Source organism: Lichenostomus cassidix, chromosome 1Aa (genome assembly GCF_008360975.1).
Source record: "Lichenostomus cassidix isolate B80296 chromosome 1Aa, HeHo_3.0, whole genome shotgun sequence".
NCBI lineage: Eukaryota > Metazoa > Chordata > Aves > Passeriformes > Meliphagidae > Lichenostomus > Lichenostomus cassidix.
Genome location: NC_139480.1, coordinates 56,487,443 through 56,513,021, shown reverse-complemented (window position 1 = coordinate 56,513,021; position 25,579 = coordinate 56,487,443). Strand labels below are relative to the sequence as shown.

General features: G+C 39.7%; 1 protein-coding gene across 5 annotated transcripts in view; it reads left to right on the top strand.

Annotated features, from left to right (window-relative positions):
* The window catches only part of PDE3A (phosphodiesterase 3A), a 225,222-nt gene extending 200,133 nt beyond the window's left edge, over positions 1 to 25,089 (top strand). For all 5 annotated transcript variants that reach the window (XM_085049179.1, XM_085049180.1, XM_085049181.1 and 2 more), the window contains 7 exons: positions 3,341 to 3,452; positions 4,708 to 4,821; positions 6,101 to 6,300; positions 7,698 to 7,901; positions 9,416 to 9,571; positions 12,791 to 13,031; positions 16,221 to 25,089. In XM_085049179.1, coding sequence (XP_084905305.1) covers positions 3,341 to 3,452; positions 4,708 to 4,821; positions 6,101 to 6,300; positions 7,698 to 7,901; positions 9,416 to 9,571; positions 12,791 to 13,031; positions 16,221 to 16,468 — 1,275 coding nt within the window. In that variant the 3' untranslated portion in view covers positions 16,469 to 25,089. The remainder of the gene's footprint in view (positions 1 to 3,340; positions 3,453 to 4,707; positions 4,822 to 6,100; positions 6,301 to 7,697; positions 7,902 to 9,415; positions 9,572 to 12,790; positions 13,032 to 16,220) is intronic.
* Positions 25,090 to 25,579: the final 490 nt, after the last annotated feature.

The following is a 25,579-nucleotide window of genomic DNA, read 5'->3' as shown; positions in this document are numbered from 1 at the left end:
CTCCCTCTCCATAACAGCAGAATGTAGCAAGTTTAACCTTGTTCACAAAATAAAGATGGATCCTTCCTTCCCCCACCTATTCAGATGTTCCTAATAAAATTATTTTCAGGAATCAGGATAACTAAATAAATCTTTTTCTCCAGACAAAAGCACTATTTTTTTCTAGTTTGATTTTAAAATCCTGGGATATTATTAACAAAAGAAAACAAAAGCTCTAATGATTTATTCTCTGTAGTTTGCTATTAAATGGACTCATCCATTCAAAAAAAAGAGAAAAAAGTAAATTAAGAAGCTGAATTAACTATGTTTGCCTTGCTAGGTTAAATTTATGAGATGGAACAAAGCAGAGTTGACACGTGCCTCTAGGGAAGCATTCAGTTTAGAAAGCAAATGCTGGCTTAGCATCTTTGAAGCTGCTTGAGATGTCTGTTCCTTCTTTGTGGGAAGATAAATTGATTTAGACATATAAAAAGACCCCAAACTAGTCAGCAACCACGAAAGCATCTGTGCAAACTGGAGTGGCAAGCACAGTGAATGTGGCAGTGGCAAAGATGCATGATAGGCTTTAGACAGGAACATGCATTCAGTCTGATTTCAGAAACAAAGAACTGAGTTCTCACAACTAAGCTCTTGCTTCACAAGAGGCCATAAAGTTCAGTAATGTCTTCGGTCACACTTAACACCTTTCTTACAGCTCCTGTAAGACTAAAACCTGTAGTTTAACTTTTATTGCTGGGCCCATAGAGAGAAGTGGAGGTGCTCCTACTCTGGTAGTACAGGAGCTGTGTCAGAGGCCGGGTGGCATCCCTGCAAGGCCTCTGAGCTGCTCCCTGTGTGGTGACAAGAGGATTGTTTGGTCCTCTCACATCACACATGGGGATGGGACATTCCTGGGATCATCACAGCAGCCTCGTAGGCAGTTTGGCAGAGCCACAGACTGGGTGCCAGCAATTTCAGAGAAACACATCTGAAGAAAACAAGTACACAAGACACAAAAAAGAGTGCAAGAGGGTTGCCTGCAAGCACTGAGAAGGGAACTGCTAATCTAACCTTTGCACATGTCCTCCAACACCCAGGGGAGGAGCTACATGTGAATAACAATGCCCAATTCCCAAGATGCAAGGCACTGTTGTTTATGCGGGGTTTTTTTTAAATGAAAGAATTTGACTAGTTGATTTTGGGGAAGACATCAATGCCCTTTTTTCCTCTTTCTGACCTGCCTTTATACTTGCCTCCTCCCCATTTGCTGGGAAAAAGTAAGGAAGAAAGGAAAGAAAAGAGAGAGAGAGAGAGAGGAAGGAAAGGGAGGAGGGAAGGAGGGAAGGAGGGAAGGAGGGAAGGAGGGAGGAGGGAGGGAGGGAGGGAGGAGGAAGGAGGGAGGGAGGGAGGGAAGGAGGGAGGGAGGGAGGGAAGGAGGGAGGGAGGGAGGGAGGGAGGGAGGGAGGGAGGGAAGGAAGGAAGGAAGGAAGGAAGGAAGGAAGGAAGGAAGGAAGGAAGGAAGGATGGATTGATTTATTAAAATGTCCAAATTACTTGCTTGGCTGTTTATGCCTTCTAATGACCACAGAGAATAATGCGATTTTACTCCAAATCAGAGGGAAAAGCTGTCATTCCTGCACATCACAGTCAACTTTGCTTCTTTTCAGCTATGGAATTTACCACCCCACAAAATCCAAGGGGAGGAAAAACATGCTTTTTTGACATGCTTTATTTAAGATACCCTTCCAGTACTGCTGCTGTAGACCAATCAGATTTGGTCAGACAGAATATTTCATTCTGGTTCTTCTTTTTATACAGAGATATTTTGCTGGAAGTAAGTGGCTTACATTTCACTGACCTAAAACTAGAACGTAAGACTCCTCATCTCTCTGTAGGTGAAATACTGGATCCTAGCTGGTACAGATAAGCCATGATTCTAGAAGGATAAACACGGTTCTATGCAGAGTCTAATCCAAATTATGTACAAGGTCACTCTGTTCACTCTGCCTCAATACAGGGAGATCCCATGGGGTTTTCAGAGAGTAATGTTTTGCCTTTTACAGGACCTAGCTTTTATTCTAAGCTCTAGTCTTCCAGAGCACAAAGGCTGAGTAGTTCAGTTATGGTAGGAACAGAAGCAAGAGCTGGGGCCACCAGCAGACCCCCCAGTGTCAGATATTGGCCATTACAGGGCCATCCTGGGGGGCATCAAACATCACACTCAACCTTCTCTGCACCCTCACTGCCTGTTTTCATGCTTTGCCAGAATTAGTTCACAGGCAGGGAGGCAGGAGGAAGATCATTAATGCTGCAAATTCATATCCTTTTTTGTTATTCTTACTGTAGAAATCCATAGTGGCAGGCCATTTGGAGTTGATGTTCATTAAACCTTAGCTGCAGCTCCCAGGCCCCAATTTATATACACAATATACAGAAATAAACATTTTTTGCCATATAGCACTCATCAGTCCAGATGTGCTTCAAGTTGCTTAGTTCTAGGCAGGTCATTACCAGGCAGATGGCATCAAAAAGACAGAATTTTGCTAACAGCAGTAAATAAATAAAGAGTCTGCAAGGCTTTAGGGTCCAATTTGTGAAAGAAGTGAAAAGATCAGGCAGTGATTTTCCTGTGCCCCATTGTTTTGTATGTCACATTCAAAATTGTGTTCAGAAGTGCCCATTTTGCATCAGCTGCTGTCAACTTTTCTAAACATTCATCTTTCCTGAACACCTCCTCACTCATCCTTCACATTCTGCTTCCCAATAGATCCTCTCCTGCATGTTTACAGTCATCTTTGGTGCAGGAACACTTAGAGCAGCTCTGCTTCCTAAGCTATTTGCTGCCTCTGAGATCCTGCTGAAGTAATTTTTGTCATTTCACTTCCAAAATGGGAGAGAAAGCAAGGACACCACACGCAGGATCCACATGGTTCCCCCTTCTGTCAGTCCTTCACTTCTTCCCCCTTCTATGGCAATTGATTTGACTCAAGGATGCTCCTTGGATAAGTTTGTAGGGAAGTTTTTCCAGAGGCACTGGAGACCTCTGGACATCTTTATGTATTCAGGTTTCTGAGGTGTTTGAGAAATTGAAGGGATCCATATGCCTAAAGGAAGAGAAGGACATGTGGAAGGTTGTAATGAAGGAATGAGGAGGACTGTTAGGCACTAATATCTTTGACTGTGTAGCCACATCCCTACGGAAATGCAAATAGCTGCAGCTGGATCAGATGAATTTGAGAAAATACTACCAGGGAAGCAGATTTTCATGGGGTAATGCGACCTAGGGAGTTTTATATATAATTTTTAGAGTTTTTCTTGATCTACTTGCCAGCATGGGTTTTTGGTTGTTTTTTTCTTCCAGGTATCATACAGGCTTTTTGAAGACATGGGGCTGTTTGAAACCTTTAAAATACCAGTGAGGGAATTTATGAACTATTTTCATGCCTTGGAGTGTGGATACCGAGAGATACCTTGTAAGTAAAAATTCCCGGCAGATAATGGTTCTGCCTTAAACTTTTGGGGTTTTTCCACATGCTTTTATATTTAAGTCTTTTTTTTTCTCACTATAACAGCTACTTTTTTTTTTTTCTGCTGCTACATCATGACCAAATGGATGGCTAGTCAGGGGCTGGTGCTGAACCACAGCCTCTCATCTTTTTTGCATTGAGTTTCATGACAATTCCTGGCAAAATCTGGACAAGCCAGAAATCATGTAAAGCTATTATAAGTACGGACTGTTTCCGTACTTATAATGATGTAAGTGTACAGCAGTTCCCCAGCTGGAGTTTCTTGAAATATGTAGCCCCCCCAAAAGCAACTTGGACTTTTACACAGAAGCAGTGCTGTGCTACCAAAGGAGATGAGCATTTTAAGCAGAAAAAATATGCCAAATATATGAGTGAATCCTATTCTTCTAGAACCTGGCTGACATTTTTCCATGGGAACCATTTATTCACTGAAAAACCTGTTTTGAGTCATCCCCAAAGTATTTACTAATTCAAATCAAACTGCCTAAATTGCAAAAAACTCCTATTTTCCCAAAAGGAAAGAGTTATTACCCCCTTTAGGTGGCAGATAAACTCGGGAACACAGGACACCCTGTTTTCTCCACCCTCCCAGAAAAATGTGGGAGGCATCATTATAAGAAGTCATATAGTCTCTCTGTCAAAATATTAAATACCAATTGGAGCAGCTACTGTGGGAAAAGTTTAAGGAAAGCTACCTCAAAATGCCTTCAGCCAGGTGGTTTGGACTCTGTTCTTGAAAGGTGAGAGACCCAGTTTCAAACCTTTCCTTGTGTTTGAACTGGATTAGGATCTAAAGCAGCAGATTACAGCCTGAGGAGGTTAGAGCTGAAACAGTCTGTTCAACTGGAGCAATTCCTTTCTGTTTAAATCATTTAACTATTCATGGAATCTGGGATTTTTGTGTACCTAGCCCTCTATTCCCTATTTTTTTTCTCTGAAGTGTGTTTTGTTTTAGTAAAGAGGAATATCTTGTCTAATACAAAATTATTGTATTTTGTGTCTTTTACAAAATACAATATCTTATCTTTTTTTTTCATTTCTGTGGAAAAGGTGAAACCCAAGACAACTCTGATGCTCGTGATAATGTTGTTTTTGTCTTTGCTGGATTGCCTGGCACACGGTACCCACTAGATGGTGCTGATATCCCTCTGTCAGAAATGTCCTGCTGCTATATAGCTGGGTGCTTTTCTTTCCATCACAGATCACAACCGAATCCATGCCACTGATGTTCTGCATGCCGTGTGGTACCTCACAACTCAGCCCATCCCAGGACTCCCAACTGTGATTAATGACCACGGGTCAGCAAGTGATTCAGGTATATCTAAATGTTGTACTCCTAAAGTTTCTCTGACAGAATTTGCTGTAAGAAAGCCAGCAATTGAGGATTGCATGCAGAACTCATTGAAATCTGTAACACAGCGTTGTATACAAGTTCAGTAGCACAGTTGATGTTGTAGGTGTTAAGGTAACTTTGTGTAACTTTGAATCGAATGGAATTGTTCCACCAAAACCTAATACTTACCATTTAATTATGTATGAATGCAAGCCTTTATGGTCACCTGTAACAACAAATCTTTGTTATCATTTGATTATTGCAGTAGGTTTTTTCCTAGGAAAACTGTATTAATAATGCTTTTCAGTGCTGCACTGGAAGCAGCATAGACTTAAATCCTTAAACCCTGCATTGTTTTGCTACAGTAAAATTTCTGGGGCATGCAGGTAGTGCTGTGCACTTGCCACTGCTTGGCTGTCATGAAGTGTTCTTTGCCTATCCTCGCTGTCTCCAAAGAAAGAGACTTTTGTTACCATCTGGCAACTACTTGACAAGGCCACTCTTCTGCTGTTTTATCATTGCTCATTACAGGAAGCTGTTCTTCTGGAATTTTTATGTTAACTTTTCCATGTTCAGCTGTGGCAACTAGAGGACCTGTCTGTGTTTTGTGGGAGCTCCAGTAGAGTTTCTGGTGTTATTCAAAAGACATTGTTAAGCTGCATGCAAGGTCCATCCAAAGTCATTCAGATTAAATTAGCAAAGCATCTCAGTATCTGTCTCTGATAGGTATGCTCAAAAAGAGGATGATAAGAAGATTGAATCATGCTTCAAAAGATGCTGATAAGAAGATTATCAGCAAAAATCCAAAGTCTAGACATTTGTTTGGGAAAACATGCACTGTAATTTAATTAATAAATTCTAGTCCATTGCTTTAAGGACTATCAATGTCTCATAGACTTGTCTATATGATGAAAGAAAATAGAGAAAGGGAGTGGGAAGATCAAGTTTCCCCACAAAGGTCCAGCATAGCTGTGAATCCATGTCTCACTGCTTGTAACTTATATAGTTTGAAAATAGGTTTTGCAGGATGACTGGAAGATCCCCAACTGATATCAGAATTTGTTCCTTTCCAATTGTTTGCCTTGTTGTACTGGATCATGGGCACAGAGAGCATTGTGCTCAGGCTGTGTTATGTGCTCCTCTGTTATGTGCTGTAAATCTGTTCCTTCCCTCCCTGCTTTATGGCTTCTGTCTCAGTAAGTCACTGAAAAAGCAGAATGGATTCTTTATTTTTTTCCTTTATTTCTTTATTTGTGCTCAGATTCTGACAGTGGAATCACTCACGGCCATATGGGTTATGTGTTTTCGAAGACATACACACCTACAGATGACAGCTACGGGTGCCTGGCTGGCAACATCCCTGCCCTGGAGCTCATGGCTCTTTATGTAGCTGCAGCCATGCATGATTATGATCACCCAGGAAGGACCAATGCCTTCTTGGTAGCAACGAGTGCTCCTCAGGTAAATAAACTCAGGCAGTGTTGCTGTACAGTTTGGAAGGCCTTGATGACAGCTTTTGCTTGCTAGTGGTGCCTGTGGCTTCCATTAAGCACAAGTCTGCCAAATGTTTTGAAACAGCTTGTCAAAGTGACAGAAATAATCACTTCACTTGGGGATTGCTGGTAAGAGTCTTCTTACACACCCTCTGTTAGCAGAGCTGTTAAGAAAGGTACTAATAAATTGTGTCAGTGAAGGAGAAGCTAAAGCTCTGCTGACTGATAGTAAATCTGTAACTGTGAAAGAATGGAAGAATTATTCTACCCAGTAAGGCACAGAAAAGTTAAAATAAAATTTAAAAATCCCACTTGTGTAGTTGACTGTGCTTTTCAAGTTAATTGTGCGTGATCATAACACATTTTCTGTTGTTTCTATAGAATTTGAGCAGCTGCAATCTTCTTATGAAAGTATTTTTGCACTGCGCATCTGTAAGAGAGGCAGGGACTATGGAGAATAATCTCTATTGTATAAATGTAGAATTGAGATTTGCCTAAGGTTACACAGAAGTTGCTGCCAGTCCTGGGAGTTGAATTCAGCAATTCTGAGTCACTCTTTATTGGCTTAATTATGAGATCATCTTTCCTTACTTTACATAGCTGACCTGCCTAGCTTCAGCACACTGTGCTGAAAAACACTTCTATGCACAAGGAAACAAAAAAAGATATCTAAATGGTGGCAAGTCGGGTAGGGATGCAGAAATTCTAGATTTACTCCCCAGCTTGCAACCAAACTTACCCTGTCACCAAGAGCAAGCCACCTGAACTCGCTCTGGTATCAGTTTGTGTCTAGGAATTTATAGTAATACTTCTCATCCTTGCCATGCATTTCTGTGACCAAGAACTTTGCTACTCTGGCCAGATAAATATAGTGAGAGAAGTCATGTACTATCCTTAAATCTAATTGTAAGAAATAAGTGCCTATAGCTTTGTGGTTGTAAAAATCAGAAAAGGAAGTTTGATGATTAGCCTTTATGTATTGACTTTAGTTTGAAAATAAATTAATATTCTTCTTATTTTCTGAATGGAATTACCATCACTATGAGAGTTATGCATCTTATTTTGGTCAAGATTTCACCAGCTTTGGATTTTAGCACTGAGAAATCTGTCAGACTGAGTATGTGTTTTCAGGCCGCAGACTGGAATTTCAGTTGTTTCTGTGTTGGAATCAGTCCTGCATGGACACAGCTGCCTGGTGCAATTACCAAAGGCAATCATCCATTAAGGGAGGCTAATTCTGAGAACCAGAGAAGCACACACCTATGTTATATTAGCCATCAACCTGCAGCCTGAAACAGAATAACCTCGTGCTGTGATTTTGCTAAGGTGTTGCTCAGCTTCCCCCTGCCCGCCTTGCTTCCACAGGCAGTGCTGTACAACGACCGCTCCGTGCTGGAGAACCACCACGCTGCTGCTGCCTGGAACCTCTTCATGTCCCGGCCAGAGTACAACTTCCTGGTCAACCTGGACCACGTGGAGTTCAAACATTTCCGCTTCCTCGTCATTGAGGCCATTTTGGCTACTGACCTGAAGAAACACTTTGATTTTGTTGCCAAATTCAACGCCAAGGTGAGACTAGCTTTGGTTTCTGGGAGATGGGCAGAAAAGATTGTGGGCCTTGGTGGCGTCCAGCAGAAAGGGTTTGTATTTCCTCTGAACATCCTTTTGGCAGCTGTAAAACGTTGAATACTAATCTGGCCTTTCTGTTGGGTTTTACTCATTCATATTTAGAGGCACAGCTTCTCTTCTTATACATATTTCCTTTTTTCAGAAAGTAGTTAAAGGTTGAAAGTATTATGGACTATTTTTACGTTCTACGTTTCAACATTGCTTTCTTGTTCACTGGCACTTTAGACCTATTAGCAAAGCACTCAGGGGGAAAAATCAAAGGTGTTATTACCAAGTTTCCGTGATGGCTACTTCAAGTGAATTTTTACTGATTTAGTCATACCCTTGTACTATCAAAGCACAGAAATCCCAGTAATTTTGATATTCTAATTTCAAATCCAATGAAAGTATGGTCTTCCTTTCCTTCCTCTTTCCAGAGAAAGGTCACTAAAGATCTTTCCTGCATGCTCCATTCAGTGAGCATAAAATCAGAAGCCTGGGAAACCATTCTTAAAAATTGTTTACCATTTCAACCTAAGTTACTGGAAGTCACCTCCCATTAGGTTGTTTCGATAAACTCCATCACCCATCAAAGCTGTTGGCATGTTAACTAGATACCTGTCTTTGGTGCTGATACTGCCTTCTTGTTCCTTGTGAGAAACTCCCAAGAACAGTGTGTTTTGTGTCTAGGATGTCCAGGCTGTTTTGGTGACACTTTCTGACGTGTTTTCCTATGGTATCACTTAGGATGGATCTGTATGCTGACCCTTTGAAGCCTCCAGATGTATGACTGCTTTTGTTTCCCATTTCCCTATAACATCCCTCTGTTAGGCTTTAATAAGCTGTAAGGAAATGCCTTAAATATGGTCCAGATGTTTATGATCTGTAGATCCATAAACGTCTGAGCTCCTCCTGCACCCCTGCTAGTTCTGTCCCTTCCAACCTTAACCTTTCTGCTTTTATTTTAGAGCAGTTGATAGTATCTATCATTTTGTATTGTGAGAGGTGTGGGAAAAATAGAGAAAAGGAAAAAGGGAGGGAAGAGTTTCAGCCATACTTAGATCAAGCAGAGAAATAAGCTCGTTACACATGTCTTCACACTGCAATTAAACCAGCATGGTGTTTTATGGTAATTTATATTTCTACACCAATAGGTATTAACTTCTTAAAAAATTTCATGGGAAGATTTTTTTTGTTGGGAAGATTTTGCTTGTTTTTCTAGCAAGTGCTTTCAAGCAGGTGCATAATGTGCTAAATACTGATTTCTCATTAGTCATCTCAATGTTCTTTGGTTTTCACTTATTTTTCTTTTTCCATATTGTTAATTCCAGCCTGGGGTCAGCTCACTTGCTTATGCTAGGGATTTTGTTAAATAGCTAAATATATTGTACAATATCCCAGGTTCAGAACTTCCTCTGTGGATGCATCCTTTATCCCAGGATTACTGTCATGGTTTCCTTTTTCCTGTCACCTAGGTGAACGATGATGTTGGAATTGACTGGACCAATGAGAATGACCGCTTGCTGGTTTGTCAGATGTGCATCAAACTGGCTGACATCAATGGGCCTGCAAAATGCAAAGATTTGCACCTGCAGTGGACAGAAGGCATTGTCAATGAGTTTTATGAACAGGTAAATACATGCATTCCAAAGTTGCATATCTGGTGTGACACAGTCCTGGAGCATGATGAGTGAAAATGACAGTTAACAGGGTTGAAGAGGTGAGCTAGAGTTACACTAATCCATTCTTTGGCTGGTCTAGTGAAAGTCCATTTGTCACTGAGGTTTCTGATCTGTCCTCAGAGACCTCTGATGATGGTGTTTCTACAGGTGGAACTGTTCTTTCTGTGTTCTTTGAAGACACCAGCTGGTTCTCATGGCTCTCCTCTGCAGTCTCACACTTATTGACTCGTGGTCTCCAAAAGTGGACACAACATCCTTGCTCAGATGATCTAAATGGAGCAGTGGAGCTATTTTAGCTTCCCTGCAGGCCACATCTCTGTTCACACACCCAGAGCCTTTCTGTGCTGAGCAGGACTGTAACACTGACTTTCAGTTTGCCACAGACCAACCACGTCTGCTCCCTACGCGTTGGTCCTGACCCGTACTTTATTTTTTTAAGGCAACACTTCCAGCTCTCAGAGGTTTGTCAGTACAACTGCACTAATTATGCAAGGCCATGCTGGTGGCACAAGGAGGGAAGACAGCCACACATTGCTTTCCAAAGACCTGGGAATACAGCCAGGCACTGCTGCTCTCCTTCTAGGTGTAAGGGAGCACTTAACTGAACCTTTCCTCATTATAACCTATTTAGCCCTGCTGAGTGCAAGGGTCAGGGCTGTTCCCACACTATTCCTCTGTTTCCTGAGTGGGAACATTTTGAATGTTCTGGTCACATTAAACTCCACATCCTGTCTTTTCCAGATGAAGCAAACAGGCTAAATTACTGAACCGGACAACCCACAGACTTCTCAGGGAGGCTGTGCAGTAATTTGGAGTCACAGACTAATCCCTTTTAAAGCCTTTCCAACTTCCCTTAAATTTGCTCCACTTGCAATTTGGAAAAGCAAATCCAACCAGGATTTGCTGCTGCCTTCTGGAGTATGTAAAGAGACAGGAAAAGGGTCAAAATTCAGATGTTGACCTGAAGCTTCTTCATTTCTGTCAAATCTCCTGGGAAAAAGAAAGTACAATGAACCTTAAATACATTGTGAATATAGCTGGTTCCATTTTTGTTTTCTTTTTTTTCTTAAACAATGAGAGTGTGTTCCAAAACAACCTTAATGTCCCAAAGTTTCTTTCAGGAAATGCTTTTCTTCTTCATTACAACTGTCCCAACAAAATGTACTTCAAAATTCTAGTGATGATCATAGCTTGTGTGGGTGCCAAGTGCACGCAGACAAAAGCTGTTAATCAGATGTATTATATGACTTTTCTTTGTTCCAACATAAGTAATATCAGAGGGAAATGCCCCAATACATTAATATCATCAAAGTGTTGGACAGTGAACCAAGCTTGGGAGGTTACAGATGTGGGAAGATGCTGTGTTATTTATCTGTTCCACAGTACAAATCTCTGCTATTTTCCATCCTTCAGGAATGGGATTCAAAACAGAGAACATTTTCTTTCTTGGACTTACTTTTGGCATTAAGGAGGATAAGCTAGAGTCTCAAGTTATATTACCTGTGTTAAAATCCCTTTTTCTTTAATGTAATATGCTACAAGAGGTGTGTCAAACCATGTTCACCATGCTTTTGAGCATTAGATTTTTTCTGAGACTGGAAAACACTAATTCCTTTCAAGAATTTCACTCCCATATAAATTAAATCTGCTTATTAAAAACACATTATATAGAAATATTCAAAATTCTGTATCATATTGTTACAGGATGTTTCCTTCTCTTCTTATGCTCAGCATACATATTTGAAGATGGCTTAGAAATGTTGGAACAAAAAACCCCAAAAAATCCCCAAAAACAAAAACAAACAACAACAACAAAAAAAAACCACTGCAAGATATTTCACGTAATAAATCATGTTTTAACAGAACTTTAAAAAAGAATCGGTAAACATTTTATCAGTCAGCATTCTTCCCAGCTCACAACCAGGAAATCTCAGCTATGTTTCTGTAAAGAAGAGCAAGCTGTCACCTCTTCTTAATTTGCCTGCTATTTCAAGAATGGATGACATGCTTCAGTGTTTTGTCAACACAAATATTTTGTTTTTACTGATTGAACATAATATTTTAGGGTGGTTTATTATAAAAGTAACAAACAAAACACAAGGAAATGAGATATTTGCTCCAAAATTTATTGGTACATGCTCCAAAATTTAGCTGTTATTTTTTGGCCTTCACCAAATACAGATAGAGACAGGGTGTTGGTCAGATATGAAGACCATTACTTTTGAAAAATTTATTTTACAAAGAGATAAATATGAACAATGTTTGAAATAATGGAAACTGAAAATGTATCTCCAAATTCTAATTTATATCCTCAAATATAGAACTCTGTATTGTATTAAAGTATTAATTTGCATATCAGGCTTGATTAGGGAGGTTAGATTTTTGGGGGGAGATGGGATCTGGTCTTGTCATGTCTGCTCAGCTGAAAACTCATTGATATCACCAGAGGTTTTTCAGTGATAAAGAAGTGAGTATATGAGACTTGGTTCTGCAATAAAATTTTACTTTATTTTACATCATGAGAGGAGAGAGAAAAAAATTATTCTTACACCTCTCTCCCTCCCTCCCCAAAAACAGCTAACAAAAAACTTCATGGGAAAGAATTACTGCTCTTGGGCAATTCCTGCTTTCACAGGGATCATTCTAATAGTCACAGGAAAGAAATATTTACCACCCAAAGCCCAGAGAATATCTGCAAATTACTTCTAACAAGGACAAAATTATATAAGAAAACTTGTTTGGTGAAATAACCCTGGCCTGTTGAAGTTGTCTTGTTCTCTGTAAACAAGGTTGTTGTGAACTAACAATCACACAATCAGAGGGGATTTTTTTTTTTTTTTAATAAAGTGAGGAAAGAAATGAAATAACAATTTTCAAGTTTTCACATTGTAAAGTTCAGGACAAGGTCTGCGTGCATCATTCTGCAGAGTCATTAACAATATCCTTGTTAAATTCATATTATCAGTTGTGTGTTGGTATCAGCTCCTACAGGAAAAGAGCTCTAACTTTGACCATTTGACACTCTAGCAATGTCATGCTGGAAGCGCTACTGGTGTTTAGTCGTTGTTCTTCCAGCATTCTTAATTGGCTGGATGTGCTTTACTCCTTTTTGTGCCATGGTTTTGTTTCATTTAGTTCAGAGAAGTGACGGCTATTTTTCGTCTCCAGGGGGATGAAGAGGCCAGCCTGGGGCTGCCAATCAGCCCTTTCATGGACCGCTCTGCCCCTCAGCTGGCACACCTGCAGGAATCCTTCATCACTCACATCGTGGGACCCCTGTGCAACTCCTATGACTCAGCGGGGCTGATGCCAGGAAAGTGGATAGAAGACAGTGATGAATCAGGAGACACTGATGAGCAAGAAGAGGAAGAAACAGCAGAAATGGAAACTTGTGAAAATGCCGAATCCAGTAAGTTGCTGACACTTAGATTTCCCAATGAAACAAGTTCTGTGTTGTGACCAAAACACAAAGTAGAGGCTGTGAGCTGGCCAGGTTCAACATGGGCCTCCTCCAGAGTGACAGTGAGCCAGTGCTGTCCTTGCTGAAGCTGAAGCCACTTGCATGGTTAATAGAGTTGCTCCATGGTTTCAGGACCAATGTGGTTCATATCTGCCACTCATTTCTACTTTAATTGAGGTTTCTGGTGGTGGATCACCTACTTGTGCATGAGGGCTTTCTAGACTGTTTCAGGACCAGTGTTAATAGACTGCAATAATTTCAGCTGAAAAAAGGATGCTTGGGAGAAGATTTTTGAAGGAAAACACTCATCATTTCCATGAGTTAGCATGACATACAGGAATAATAGAATGAGGGTCCGAAATGCTGGTGCAGTAAAAGAGATTTTAAAAATGACATCATTTTAATGCAAATCTCTTCAAGGTAATGTGGAGAAGAGTGGGAAGAGAATTGGTATTGAGCATTGCTGTGTTGTGTGCTGGGAGCTGCATCACTTGGCTGATCAGTAACTAAAGCTCATATTCTCCTGCCTCTCCTCTAGAAAGGCAACACTGCCAGTACTTGCTGTACTGAGAGGAAAGCTTTTTTACTTTGAAAGGAGATTTCAAACACTTGTGGGAAATTATTTTTAAAATAAAACACTGCAACTGTAGTTCTTTTAAGAGACCTCTTTCTTTTATCAGTTTATTCCTGTATGTTTTACCTTTTTGTTTCTTTCATGTTCATTCTCCCTCTGAATTTTCTACTACTGTTCTTTTATTTCCTTTCTCTAGTTCATCTTTCTCTCTCTCCCCTATATTTAGAAACACCAGCCTTAAGTGCACTCATGAAATACCAATACATAGCTTTTTTCCTCAACAGCCTCACTTTTTCTGTTCTTTCCCACACACTTTCATGCCTTACCTGGGTATCATCCCTGTTTCCTGTTGGGAAAGCTGAGAAAGATTTGATGAGAGCAGTAAGTCACATATGGATGTGGAACTAAAATCTATGTCTACTGATGTGCAGAATTAACCTTTTATCTCCAGTAAGATCCAGAGGTAAACAGTTTGTATTTAAGAAATCATTGCTGTTGTTCACACACACACACACACAATTTAAGTTTAGCACATTCACATGCACAAAAAATCTTGTAGAAAACAGCAGACATCAAGTAATGTAACACACATGGGTTGATTTAGCACCTTATGATCTATCAGTGTGTTGTGAACTAACAGAGCCACATCTTTGTGGCAGATTGGCCTTTATGGAGGTGCCTGCTAGGAGGAAGTGTCTCCAATTGGTAATTAACATAGACCCCAAAGCCTGAAACTGATATTGCTGTATTAAAAAAAAAAAAAAAATTAAGGATGTTCTCATATATCCATGGAGTGTCTAGCCTTACTCTGAAATCCTTGGTTTCCTTTCATGTTATATGTCTATTCACTTATTTTCTGTATCACCATTAGTGGAGTTGAACAATGCTGTTTTGAGCTAAAAAGCACTGATCATTTTATCCCTTTTCACATTTCAAACAGACCCATTTTAGTGGTCTTCTGTTTTCTTTTTTACGTTCTACACTGTTATAGAACTTCACTATTCAGCCTGGTGTTTTTAGGCTATAGTTCTCAAAACCATAAAAATTAATGTATCAGAAATTTGGAAATATCCAACAAATTCTTTCTACTTCCTTCATACCAAATGGGGGGTGCTCATCTTGATCATAAAAGGTTGAGATGTCAGATGCACAGATATTGTGACTTGTATCGATATTGGTAAAGATCTTTTTCTTGATGAAAATGCCCTTTCAGCAGATTGAAATATAATTGTGGCAGAAAACACCTCACCTTGGTCCTGATAATTCACTGAAGCAGCTGAGATAAATTCGTTATAAAGCTTAAGGGAGCTTGAAGTAATTTTTTTTACTATACAGAAGCGTGTGCTTTCCCTGAAGGTCTGATATAAGTACAAGAATTAAACAGACTCAGTCTTTAGTGATTCAGACAAATTTTAACACTACAGCAGGTGTCTGCAGAGAGCAACAAGATGTGGGGTCACCTGGGAAACCCAGGAGAGAATGTCCTGCTGTGGCATTGGCAGAGTAGGGGCTTCTTATTAGTGCTAAACCTGAAGGTTTCCTACAGGCAGCCAAGGGCTTTCTAATGAAGGATTGAATTGGATTTGGTCTGTGCTCAGTGAAAAGCTCTTTGTTTCCAGTTCAAAAGCTTCAAGGGCTAAACGTTTTGGATCCTGACACAGACATACTTTAGGCAACCTGCAAATACTAATCCACGCAAATTTATTTGGTACAAAACATTCCTCTACGTCACCTTCTTTAAACAGGAAATCAGCAGTTGTCTTTGGAGGGGTTAGTACTTCATTTCTGTGACCGCCTTTGGCATTGATAATGACCAGGAAAAATTTGCAAAACTTGTACTCTCAAGGAGTTAACAATCTGTGTTGGACAGACTGTATTGACAGGAAAAAAAACACCCTTCAGACAGCAGAACACTTATAGTGCAGCTGTGTCAGGAGCCATGAGAACCACCAGGGACAAAAACCCTTTACAGGCTCAGAGCAGGGGACTGATGCTTTGAAACCAAAGAGAGGTCACCTCCACTGTGATGGTGGAGTGATAGATCTTTGAAAATGGAACATAGAAATGGGTTCCCTCCTTTTATTACTAATGCTTCATTAGTAATCATTCATTATCTTTCAACAGCTCAGCTGAGAGGTAAAATGTGGAGAAAACAAAATCAGGATTTTTTTTTTCTCTAGGACAATTAGCAGGGATCTGTTGGGGGTGGGGAGCGCACAGAATGTGTGTTGATCAGGGTCTTTAAGAGCTTGATATAAAATGGGCAGAAACAGCTCAGTAATATGTTTTATGCATAATCATTCAAGAACTAGATGCCTCTGTGAGCAGCAGAGTCAGGCATAACATGCAGCATTGGGATAGGACGAAGCTGGGGCTCAAACTATGCAGGAAACCAGTTTGCTTTCCCCAAGGTATGGAGAGGTAGAGTTTTCTGAATTTTAACACTGTTTAAATTTGTGGGTTTAAAAATCTGTCACAGTGCACCCTGTCTGCTTCCTACACCTTCAGTCCCTTTTCCTTCTCCAATAGAAACCATTACATTAATGTCACATGGTGTTTTACAGGAAAGAAGAAGTTCAAGAGGAGGAAAATCTACTGTCAGATCACTCAGCACCTGCTTCAGAACCATAAGATGTGGCAGAAAGTGATTGAGGATGAGGAGAGGTTAGGTGGGTCAGAGAAGCAAGGCACAGAGCAATCCCCACTGCACCAATCTTCAGAACAAATCCAGGCCATCAGGGAAGAGGAGGAGGAGAAAGGGAAGGCCAAGAAGGATGAAGAGGAGAACACAACTGTAGAACCAAATCAATGACAATATTTACAGCAGTATTTTAAGACAGATTGACTTGTGCACAGACTCTTTCTCAAGCCAGCACAGCATTTAGACACAACACTGTAGAAGTATGGGATAATGCGCCTACAGCTGTTTAATTTGTTTCTCTTTTGTTTTTATGATGAGGTACATTGTTTAAACTCCTATGCTCAAGGAAGCTTTCACACTGCAACACCGGCTTTACAGACTTTCTTTAAAGAGATTAGGGGGTGGGTGGAATTACATAAATATATATATATATATATAGCCAGGGTTATTGGCTGCACACTTCAGCAAAATACATTTAGTGATATATTATGGTCACTGTGATATTTACAGAAGAAAGTTATCTAAGGAAATGCTGCTTCTGAAGCACATTTGCAGTTAACAGTAAGGTACCAGTTAAGTAGCTTGTGCTCTTAATGCTGAGGGATAAAAGTTCCAAAGCTTTATATGAATGCTGATATATCCTGCCAATGCATATGTGTGAGTGAGGGGGTGTTTGCAAGTGTGAGCGGATGTGAGGAGATATAGCATAGTCTGAGTTCTTATCACACTAGCTGTAGCACATGTCCCAGTACACCACAACAAACAGAAGGCCAGAATTTTAGAGAATTTGTGCCTGCAAGGGAGCAATTTTGAGGAGCTTTGCTTTCCCATAGCCCTCCAATCCCAGCCTGCACTCCAGCTGCAGGCAGCAGCCTCGCAGCAGTGGCCCAGGCTGCTCCCCTGGCACTACCCAGCTGTGCCAGCACACCTTCTCCTCCTCCTCCTCCTCCTCCTCGGCCCTTCCCGGAGTGCTGGCCAAAGGGATGTGCCAGGAGGGCTGTTTGCAGAGGGAATGTGTGGCACAGCGTTGTGCTCCCTGGAGATGCCATGCCCCGTGCTGCTGCAGGCCGTCTGCCCTCAGCGCCAGTGGCCGGCCAGGAGAGCACGGGCAGCCAAGGCTGCTCAGAACCCTGTCCTGCCCTGCTCTCTGCCTCGGGCATCCATGACCCAACGTTCATTGAAGAACAAAGCTAAACTGTTGGCAGAGAAAAGCAGGGCAGCGCGGGCCCGTGGCTTTCCCCAGCAAGCGCCAAGGGTGCGTTGGGAGCTGTGGGGGACAGGTCAGGCCTGTTGGGCCTCGGGTGTCCCAGCAGCACTGAGCTCCACAGAGCTCAGCTATTCACTGAGCTGCTGCATGGCAGCAGTTTGTTCTGGCATTCTGCTTAGAGGCAGCATGTTGATCCCACCAATATACTTATTTCCTTCTTTTTTCTTTTTTTTTTTTTAACAGAAAGGAAAAAGATCAGGCCTGTAAGAACAGCAGATCTTTTTCGTTGTTGTTGTTCTGTTCATTTGTTTTCTCTGTTGTTTATGCTGTGAGCCAAATGTCTATTTAAAAGGTTGAATATTCACTTTCAATATTTTATTTCATTATATTATATTTGTCAATGATTAGCTATCTAGATGTAAATATGGAAAAATTTTTATGGGTTCCTGTAGATAATGATATCTTTAAGAAAAGAAAAAAAAAAGAAAAAGAAAAAAAGGGTAAAGTTGTTTTGTAAAGGTAATTTTTTAAAAAAAATAAATATGAAAACATTTTTATACAGTGTAGCCATTTCCAAACCCCAAAAATAAAGTCTTGAGTAATTTGTATAGACTCTTCTGGGAAGCCAGTGGTCTACAGGATCAAGGCTTTAAAATATTAATGCTCTTGGGGACTGGCAGCACCAACCAATACCACGCAATTTAGAGATTTGTTCCCACAGAGAGAATTATATATATAAAGTTCAGTATCTCTCAGAAATCATTTGACTATGTATGCTTTTTCTTCATTGATTCTGCAGCCCATTAGCAAGAAGAGGGTTGCTTGTGAGAGTAAGATTCCTTTTGAGAGGCAGAGTTTATAGAAGTCCTTCCTGTATTGAAATTCTGACATTACAACCATCACTTTTTGCTATTGTTACACATTCACCAAATTTCATGATCTTATCGACACCACCCCAAAAATGTTGGAAAACATTCTCTATCAAAGTTAATCACATGTGTGTTATCACTTCAGAGTTCCTTCTTGCTTTGCATTTCTGTCAGAATGAGCTTTTACTCAAAAGGGGATTTTGGGTTTTTACTGGTTGCATTTGCCTAATATTGTTCTGTCCTGCTCTTACCAGTAGAGAACGTGTTTGCCTTTCAGCAGAGTGACTGGAGCATGGTTCTGACTGCACTTATTAGCAGGAATATTTAGGAACTGTTTTCCAACTAAATCAGAAAAGCAAGGCTCCAAATCACACTGCTATTTCAAAGGGAATGGCAGCATTCATTCAAAAGAAAAAGGTTGTCTCTGTGATCTCAGCATGTGTCCACCAATTCCAGTTTGCGCTGTTTTCACACCTCTTCAGTCACTTTGATTGATCATTTTATTTGGGTTTTTCTTGTACCAGTGATATGCATACCGTGTAGTATGAGAAGGATTTATTATGCCTCATTCTGTCCTTTAAAAATTAAACTTACAGAGATGCTTTAAAATGTCACATCTCCAAGCATTTCTTTCTTGATTTTCAGTACATAATCACTGCAACTGGATTTTAATATTGGGGTTTATATTGCCTTTGCTGGAAGATGAAAAAATTCTGTTGCAGCAGGTGTTAGTGGGTGCCCAGCTGGTAAAATTATGGAGAGGCATTCAAGAATGAGGCAAAATCCTGTAAGGGGAGTTCCACATGTTCCTCCAAGCTGGCATACACAGGGTTGAACTAAGAAAAATTATCCTAAAAATATGCTGAAATTGAACCATTATATTTTTCTAGTCATCATTTTTGGTTGTTATTAAGTAAAATTAGTGTCAGCTTCTAATTTGTTTTTCTACATTGCCAATGCAGCTGTTAGAAATTGATACACCATTGCTTCCCAAGCCTGTTTATGGGAATGGTCTGATTAAATTGGATCTTTACAGTGAACAAATTGTTGACAGGCTTAAAATAAGAATGATTGTTGGTTTTGTCCAAACCAGAAAGAAATTCCAGTGGAGAAGCTGAAGCAGCTGCGAGTGCTCGGCTTGGTAAGAGGTGACTTTTCCTTTCCACTCCAAATAGTACTCAAATCCAATTTCTGCAGGTTGCCACTCCTTATGAATCTGATTCCCAGTCTTGGAAGTGCATGTCTGGCAGGCAGTGATCAGGAAATCACCAGGTTGACTTAGATATAACACAAAAGAAAATACCGGAAAGATTTTATGCCAGGAATGTGAAAACTTTTTTTTTTTTTTTTTACTTTGGGATTCATAGATAATGAAGCAGGTAATTTAGGGGGCTTTATAATGTTTTCTAGTCCAAAGGAGGCAAAACTTTTCATCTGCAGTTACAGCAACCTTTTGGAGGCTAGAACTTGAAAGTTTTCACTTTGTGTAGTCCTTTGGTGTTGCAAGCACCAAATAAACCACAGCCTATGACATATTTTAGGAAGAAAAAGTAAAGAAATAAAAGAAAACTACTTGTATCCAATCAGCAAAATGTTTATTTTTAAGGTGGGATGTTTACAGTGTTGATATGAAAGCAACCCCAATTTAAACAGTGTTTTGCAGTGACCAAAAAAAAAAAAAAAAAACTATTTGTTTTCTGTTCTTTAAGAACAGGAAGAGAAGAGAAAGACTAGATGATTTTTTCCATTTGGATGTTTTGCTTTCCCCACTTTAACAGGATCAGTCACTTGGGGTCTGATTCTGCTCTCTTCTAGTCTAGAAGTTTGCTGTTGCCTGAAATACAAGACTTTTGTAACTCCCAGTGCAGTGACAAAAGCACTCCATCTGTCACATAGCAATCACATGTAAACACTTTTGTCTCTACATTGACACTTTCCTTGATAGCTACATGCTTTTTACAATGGAATATAATTTCTCTCATTACACTTGTGTTGCAGATGGAACACATGGAAGCAGAGAGTGTGAAGGCCCCAGACTGTTTAATTACCTTTTGTTTTAGGAAAGGAGTGTAAGACATTAGCTTCTAAGAAACCAAAAGTGCTGTATCCAAAACAGTTTTTTCCACCATGTTCATAAGACCATAGTTTACTATTTATGCTCTAATTCTAAAATCTTGGTTTGTTTTTAGCCAATGTGCAGGGCATTTTGACACTCATCTCTGAAAACCATCCACCTCCTCCAGTAGGAAGATGGTATTTGATGTGATGTTGCAAGCCATGCATCACAAGTGAGTTGCAACAATCTAGGGAAAGGAATTTTACTGTGCTCTTGGCAGGATTTTGGACTGGTTTCATCTGTGAATGAAATCTTTTACACAAAGCTGAGTGTCACCATAGGCCTCCTCCTGTGACATTGTGCAGGGTGCTGGCTCTCATAGCAAACACAGTCACATTCTGGCAGGAAATGGTTCCCAGGGTAGATGTAATTTGAGAATGCTTTTGTTAATAATGCAAGGATAGTTTTCATCATTTTTTACCCTGACATCTTGTGTGAACTTCTGTCTGCATCATCATCAGCCTAAAATCCAAGATGCATTTGGGTCTTTTACCATTAGTGTACCACCATTAGAAGTTCCTAAGGTCCTGGTGGTCTGAATCTGGAAGGAAGTTAAGGCTGTAGAGGTTCAAATAGATGCTTTTAAAAGTACCGTTTGGCATCTAAGCAAATTCTGTTCCCAAGTCCCTTTCTATGCATTTGATGCTGGACATTAAGGTCAATTGTTTTCTCTAAAAATTCTAAATTTCCATCTGGTTTTTTTGTTAGGGTTTTTTTTTCATTTGGAAATTCTGGCCCCATCTTTCTTCAGAAATGCCCTGGAAAGTAGAATGTGTTGTGGAGAAGGCAAGGATCTTGCCAAACTGAGCATCAGTCAGTGGTAGAGCCCATACAGTGCGCAGTGGGTTGGGAGGACAACAGTGACAGTCTGGGGCTTTTTGTTCTCTGAAGAAGAGGCTTTAGACTGCTGAAAAACCTGCACTAAAACAACATCTAATATTTGCTATTACTTATGCGAGTCCTGTCACAATTGAGATGTTCCAACATCACATGTTTAAGGAAGGAAGGCTTCAATTTAAAGATGAGTATGAGAAGTTGTTGAGCATCCCACAGCCTCATGGACACACGATTAGACGAAAGCACATTCTCAGAGTGAAGAACACTCCTCTCTGCAGGCACAAAGGGTTGCCTGCTCTCTCCAGCCTCAGCCCTGGGCATTGGCTTTAGGACTTGGGTAGTCCTCAGCTGACAGCTCAGAGCTAGTGTAATCAGTCCTGGAGCTGATGGGCTTGTACACATGCAGGAAGGAAGTCAGACTGACATTTTGTGGGAAGGAGAAAAGGAAATTGTAGTCCAGTATCAAACAGATTTTATAAAACAACATTTATTTTCCTTTTCTTTCAAAATCAAATGTAATCCTGCTGAAATTGAGTAAACATAGAGTTTCTGGGGGTTTCATTGCTGTTTGATGATGCAACATTAGCCAAAATGGTGGCAGTGTTAAAGAGTACTAATTAGAGTAGGGGAATCTTCTTTTTTTTTTTTTTTTTTTTTTTTTCCCCCTGTTTTCAGGGAATCAGCAAATAAGAATGTCCAGGAATCTTGGAGAAAAATACATTTTAAGTGATTTTGAACAGAGGGAAGAATAATTGAAATTAGGTGGCAGGTGTCTTAAGAGACGTTGGAACAGCTTGCAAAATGATTGATTACTGGAGTCAAGCTTTGATTTAGAGCTAAACAGCACCAATATTTTGAGAATAACTTAGTATGATAAATCTTTCCTTGAATTTCATCAGTTTCTTTCAGCAAAACAACATTCCTCTGGACAGAAATCAAAGCAGGCCTTAGCACCTGCTGTGATAGTTATTGAGTCCCAGTGTTGGAGGGAGCAGTGTGAGAATTATTTTCCATTTACAACCTAATTATGATTTATTCAGAGGCCATTAGTGGGATTTTCCTGGTGGGCAGGTGTTCTTTTGATGACAAATGCATCACACCATCTCAGTAGGATGCAGACGTCACCTGAACTCTTAGATCAATACAAGCTCCTCAGGAGCTTGGGGGCAGAACAGTGCTGGTGTATTTCTGGAGAGTCCATTTTCACAATGACAAAAGGGGGCAAAAGCTCGAGCTAGTTAACATTTCTTTGATTAAACTGAACTGATAAGCATTGTGCAGCCTGAAACCTTGCCAGTGTCACTTGAGGTGTATGCAGACATTCCCCTGAGTGCTTGCTTCTGTAAAGCTGCTGTTTGTGTAAAAGTGCTGCTTGTGATGAGTTCAGGTAGAACCAACTGGCTGTGGCTGTGGCCTGTCAAGCTGAAGGATGTAGTAAATCAAGAAGAATTTTTGACTGAAGTTGTTTAATTCTCTTTCATTAAGGAAAACTTTGCTTGGTGCAGGATGAGGAAAAAAAAAGAGTATTTTATTTGAGCTTTTCAGGTCTCTAGCCTGTGCCAGTGGTTTCTTACTTCCAAAGCCATGTGTGTAGCATGTCCAAGGCGTGGGAATGGGGCAACAGATGCAAATTGTTCTGTCCTGGGTGCCAAATGGAATCTGTGTGCTCCAGGGAGCTCACTGAAATCTGCAGGAGTGGAAAGGGCCTCCTTTCCAGGAGAGGGATTCCCAGCAATGAATTAGTTGGGGAAACCCCAATATTTCTGTTTTCTGTGTGGAAGCATAAGAGCAGGTATACAGGACTTTGACACAGGCTGTGTGTCCTTTTATGACTGAATTCTCTTGTCCTGATGCAAAACCATAGAAATCAGATCAAATAATAGCTAGAGTTTTCAATGCTGTCTTCCTTTACCACAGCAAACACTTAGAAACAATTTGTGTGAATTAGCAATTGCTCTTTGCTTTTAAGTATTTATGTAAAGGAGTTGGGAGTTTTTGGTGGTGGTGTTTTTTTCCTCATCTGACCCTATTCGTTTCGCCCCCACGCTTTCCTAAAAACAAAGAAAAAAGCTCTGCGATCTGGTCAGAGAGAAAGCAGTGTGGGGTTTACCATGTGAGTACATAATGCTTTAGGTAGAAAGCCTGCTAAAGCCTGTTAAAGCTGACTTTTGTTTTCAAAATTCTTGCCTGATCCTGAAACACAACAAAAACCTGTATTTGAATGCAAAATGTTGATTTGTAGGTGTTTGTAGACCTTGATACAGTACTGCAGATGATGTCCCAAAAGATCAAAGACAACGTTAATAACTGCTATGTGATGTTCATGATATCTTTAATATTTCAACCATGTCAGTGTACTTTTGGTCATTACATTTCTAAAGTTAAGTCTCTTTTCTTGAGTAATCAATATAAGATGTTTGCACGATGGAAAGTAATTTAAGTTCACTTTTAAAAAAGCCGTGATTCATACTGTGGGTTACGTTTGTTTAACAAATTAACATTTTCACTGATGGGTGGCAGTTTTTTGGTTGGTTTTTTTTTTAATGCTTTTGACAGAAGAACATCTAGGACGTTTTCCAACAAAAACACATTTCTTAACCTTTGCCTCCAGTTGTGGAAGAAATACCTTCCAAAAATAATTATTTTCTAATACAGTTTGGCCTGTCTGGGTAACAACATGCAACTATGTATATTGTGTAGAAGACATGGTTAAAAAAATTTAAAATCTCATTTTGGTAATCAAGAAATTACCCTAGCAAAATCACAATCCTTTCTGAATTAAAATCTTGTAAATATAATTGAAGCACTTGACCCCCACCAGATTTTAGAATTTAGAATTATACAAATTTTGCATTTTAAAATTGACAACAAGCCAGAAAAAGGTCTTTTAATTCAGGAAACACTGAGGAATTTGGTCACCTTACATCCTATCCTGTGAGGTTGATCCAAAGTCAAACCTACCCAGGTTTGACTTCTGGCCTGGGACCTCGAGTCAAAATATTTTAACAATGCTTATTCAGACTCAGCTATAGTAGCAAGTTTCCACAAATCACTCCCGTACTACAAATTTAATCCCTCCTTGATTTTTTCTCACTTCAAAAGGTGAGAAAAGGTTGGGGGGAGTATAATTTTATACGGCTCTATTTGAAAAGGGTTTTGTGTACCTTTATAATTCTTTTGAAGCAATATTTTAAAGAATAACTGCCAGCCGACGTGGCAATGCAGAAAAGTGCCATCTTGTTTAGGGTTTGTACACGCCAGTTTTTAACACAGTGTTCTTTTCACTAAGTACTACATACATTAATTTATATTTATATATTGTCAATATTATTGTAACCAAGCTTCTCCTTTCTAAACACTTCAGGAACAAGGCCTTGTATTTTTAGGTGATTTTCATAAACAGAATAATTCTTTTCCTTTCACTAGTATCTTGCACTCGATACATGTAGCAATACTTAATATATTCTCTTCACAAGTATTTGTTAAGTGATTTAGTTAATGGCTGATAAATGTTTTGTACAAAATAGATTCTGTACAGGAAAAAATCTTTTAGATAAACCTTATTTATTTTTACTGTTTTGTAAGTTAGACACTATAATGAAGCTCCTTTTTGCCAGAATTACTGGAAGTGCCTCTTGGTAAAATGTATTATACAGTAAATATGTATTCAAAATTATTAGAAATACTTGTCACAAAATGAACAATGTGGATGTTGCAATGTGAAGACAAATGTATAACATAAATATAATTCTGTGGTATCCTGTTGGCTGTGTTTCTTTTTTCTCTATTGAACAAATTTGCTTTCAATGCCCAGCTTTCAATTTAAGCAGCTTTCTGTACCCTCTTCAGACTCTGATTCAAATACAGTAAAAGCTTGTATATATTGAATTACCATTTTAGCTGCCAGCCCTCCTTGGTATGTGTTAGTGGCCCAAGCTCATGTTTATTGGTATCTGATTTCCTGCACCTTTTATTTGCAGGGTTCTGTACTTTAGTTCAGATCACTGATAAATCCTATGTCAAATACTTTGTGATTCAACCAATCAGTGGAAAACCTCATTCTAACCTTTCTTCTTTAAAGATGAGCAATATTTCAGCATCCATCATCTGCGTACCACTCAATCCAATTAGTATGGACCATATGGATTGAATGTGGTCTATATTTACATGGCAGCATTCAGCCATAGCAATGCAGAGTGCCTAATACTTCCAGAGAAAATGAAATGTGTTATCTTAAAAGTTTCCCATATTAA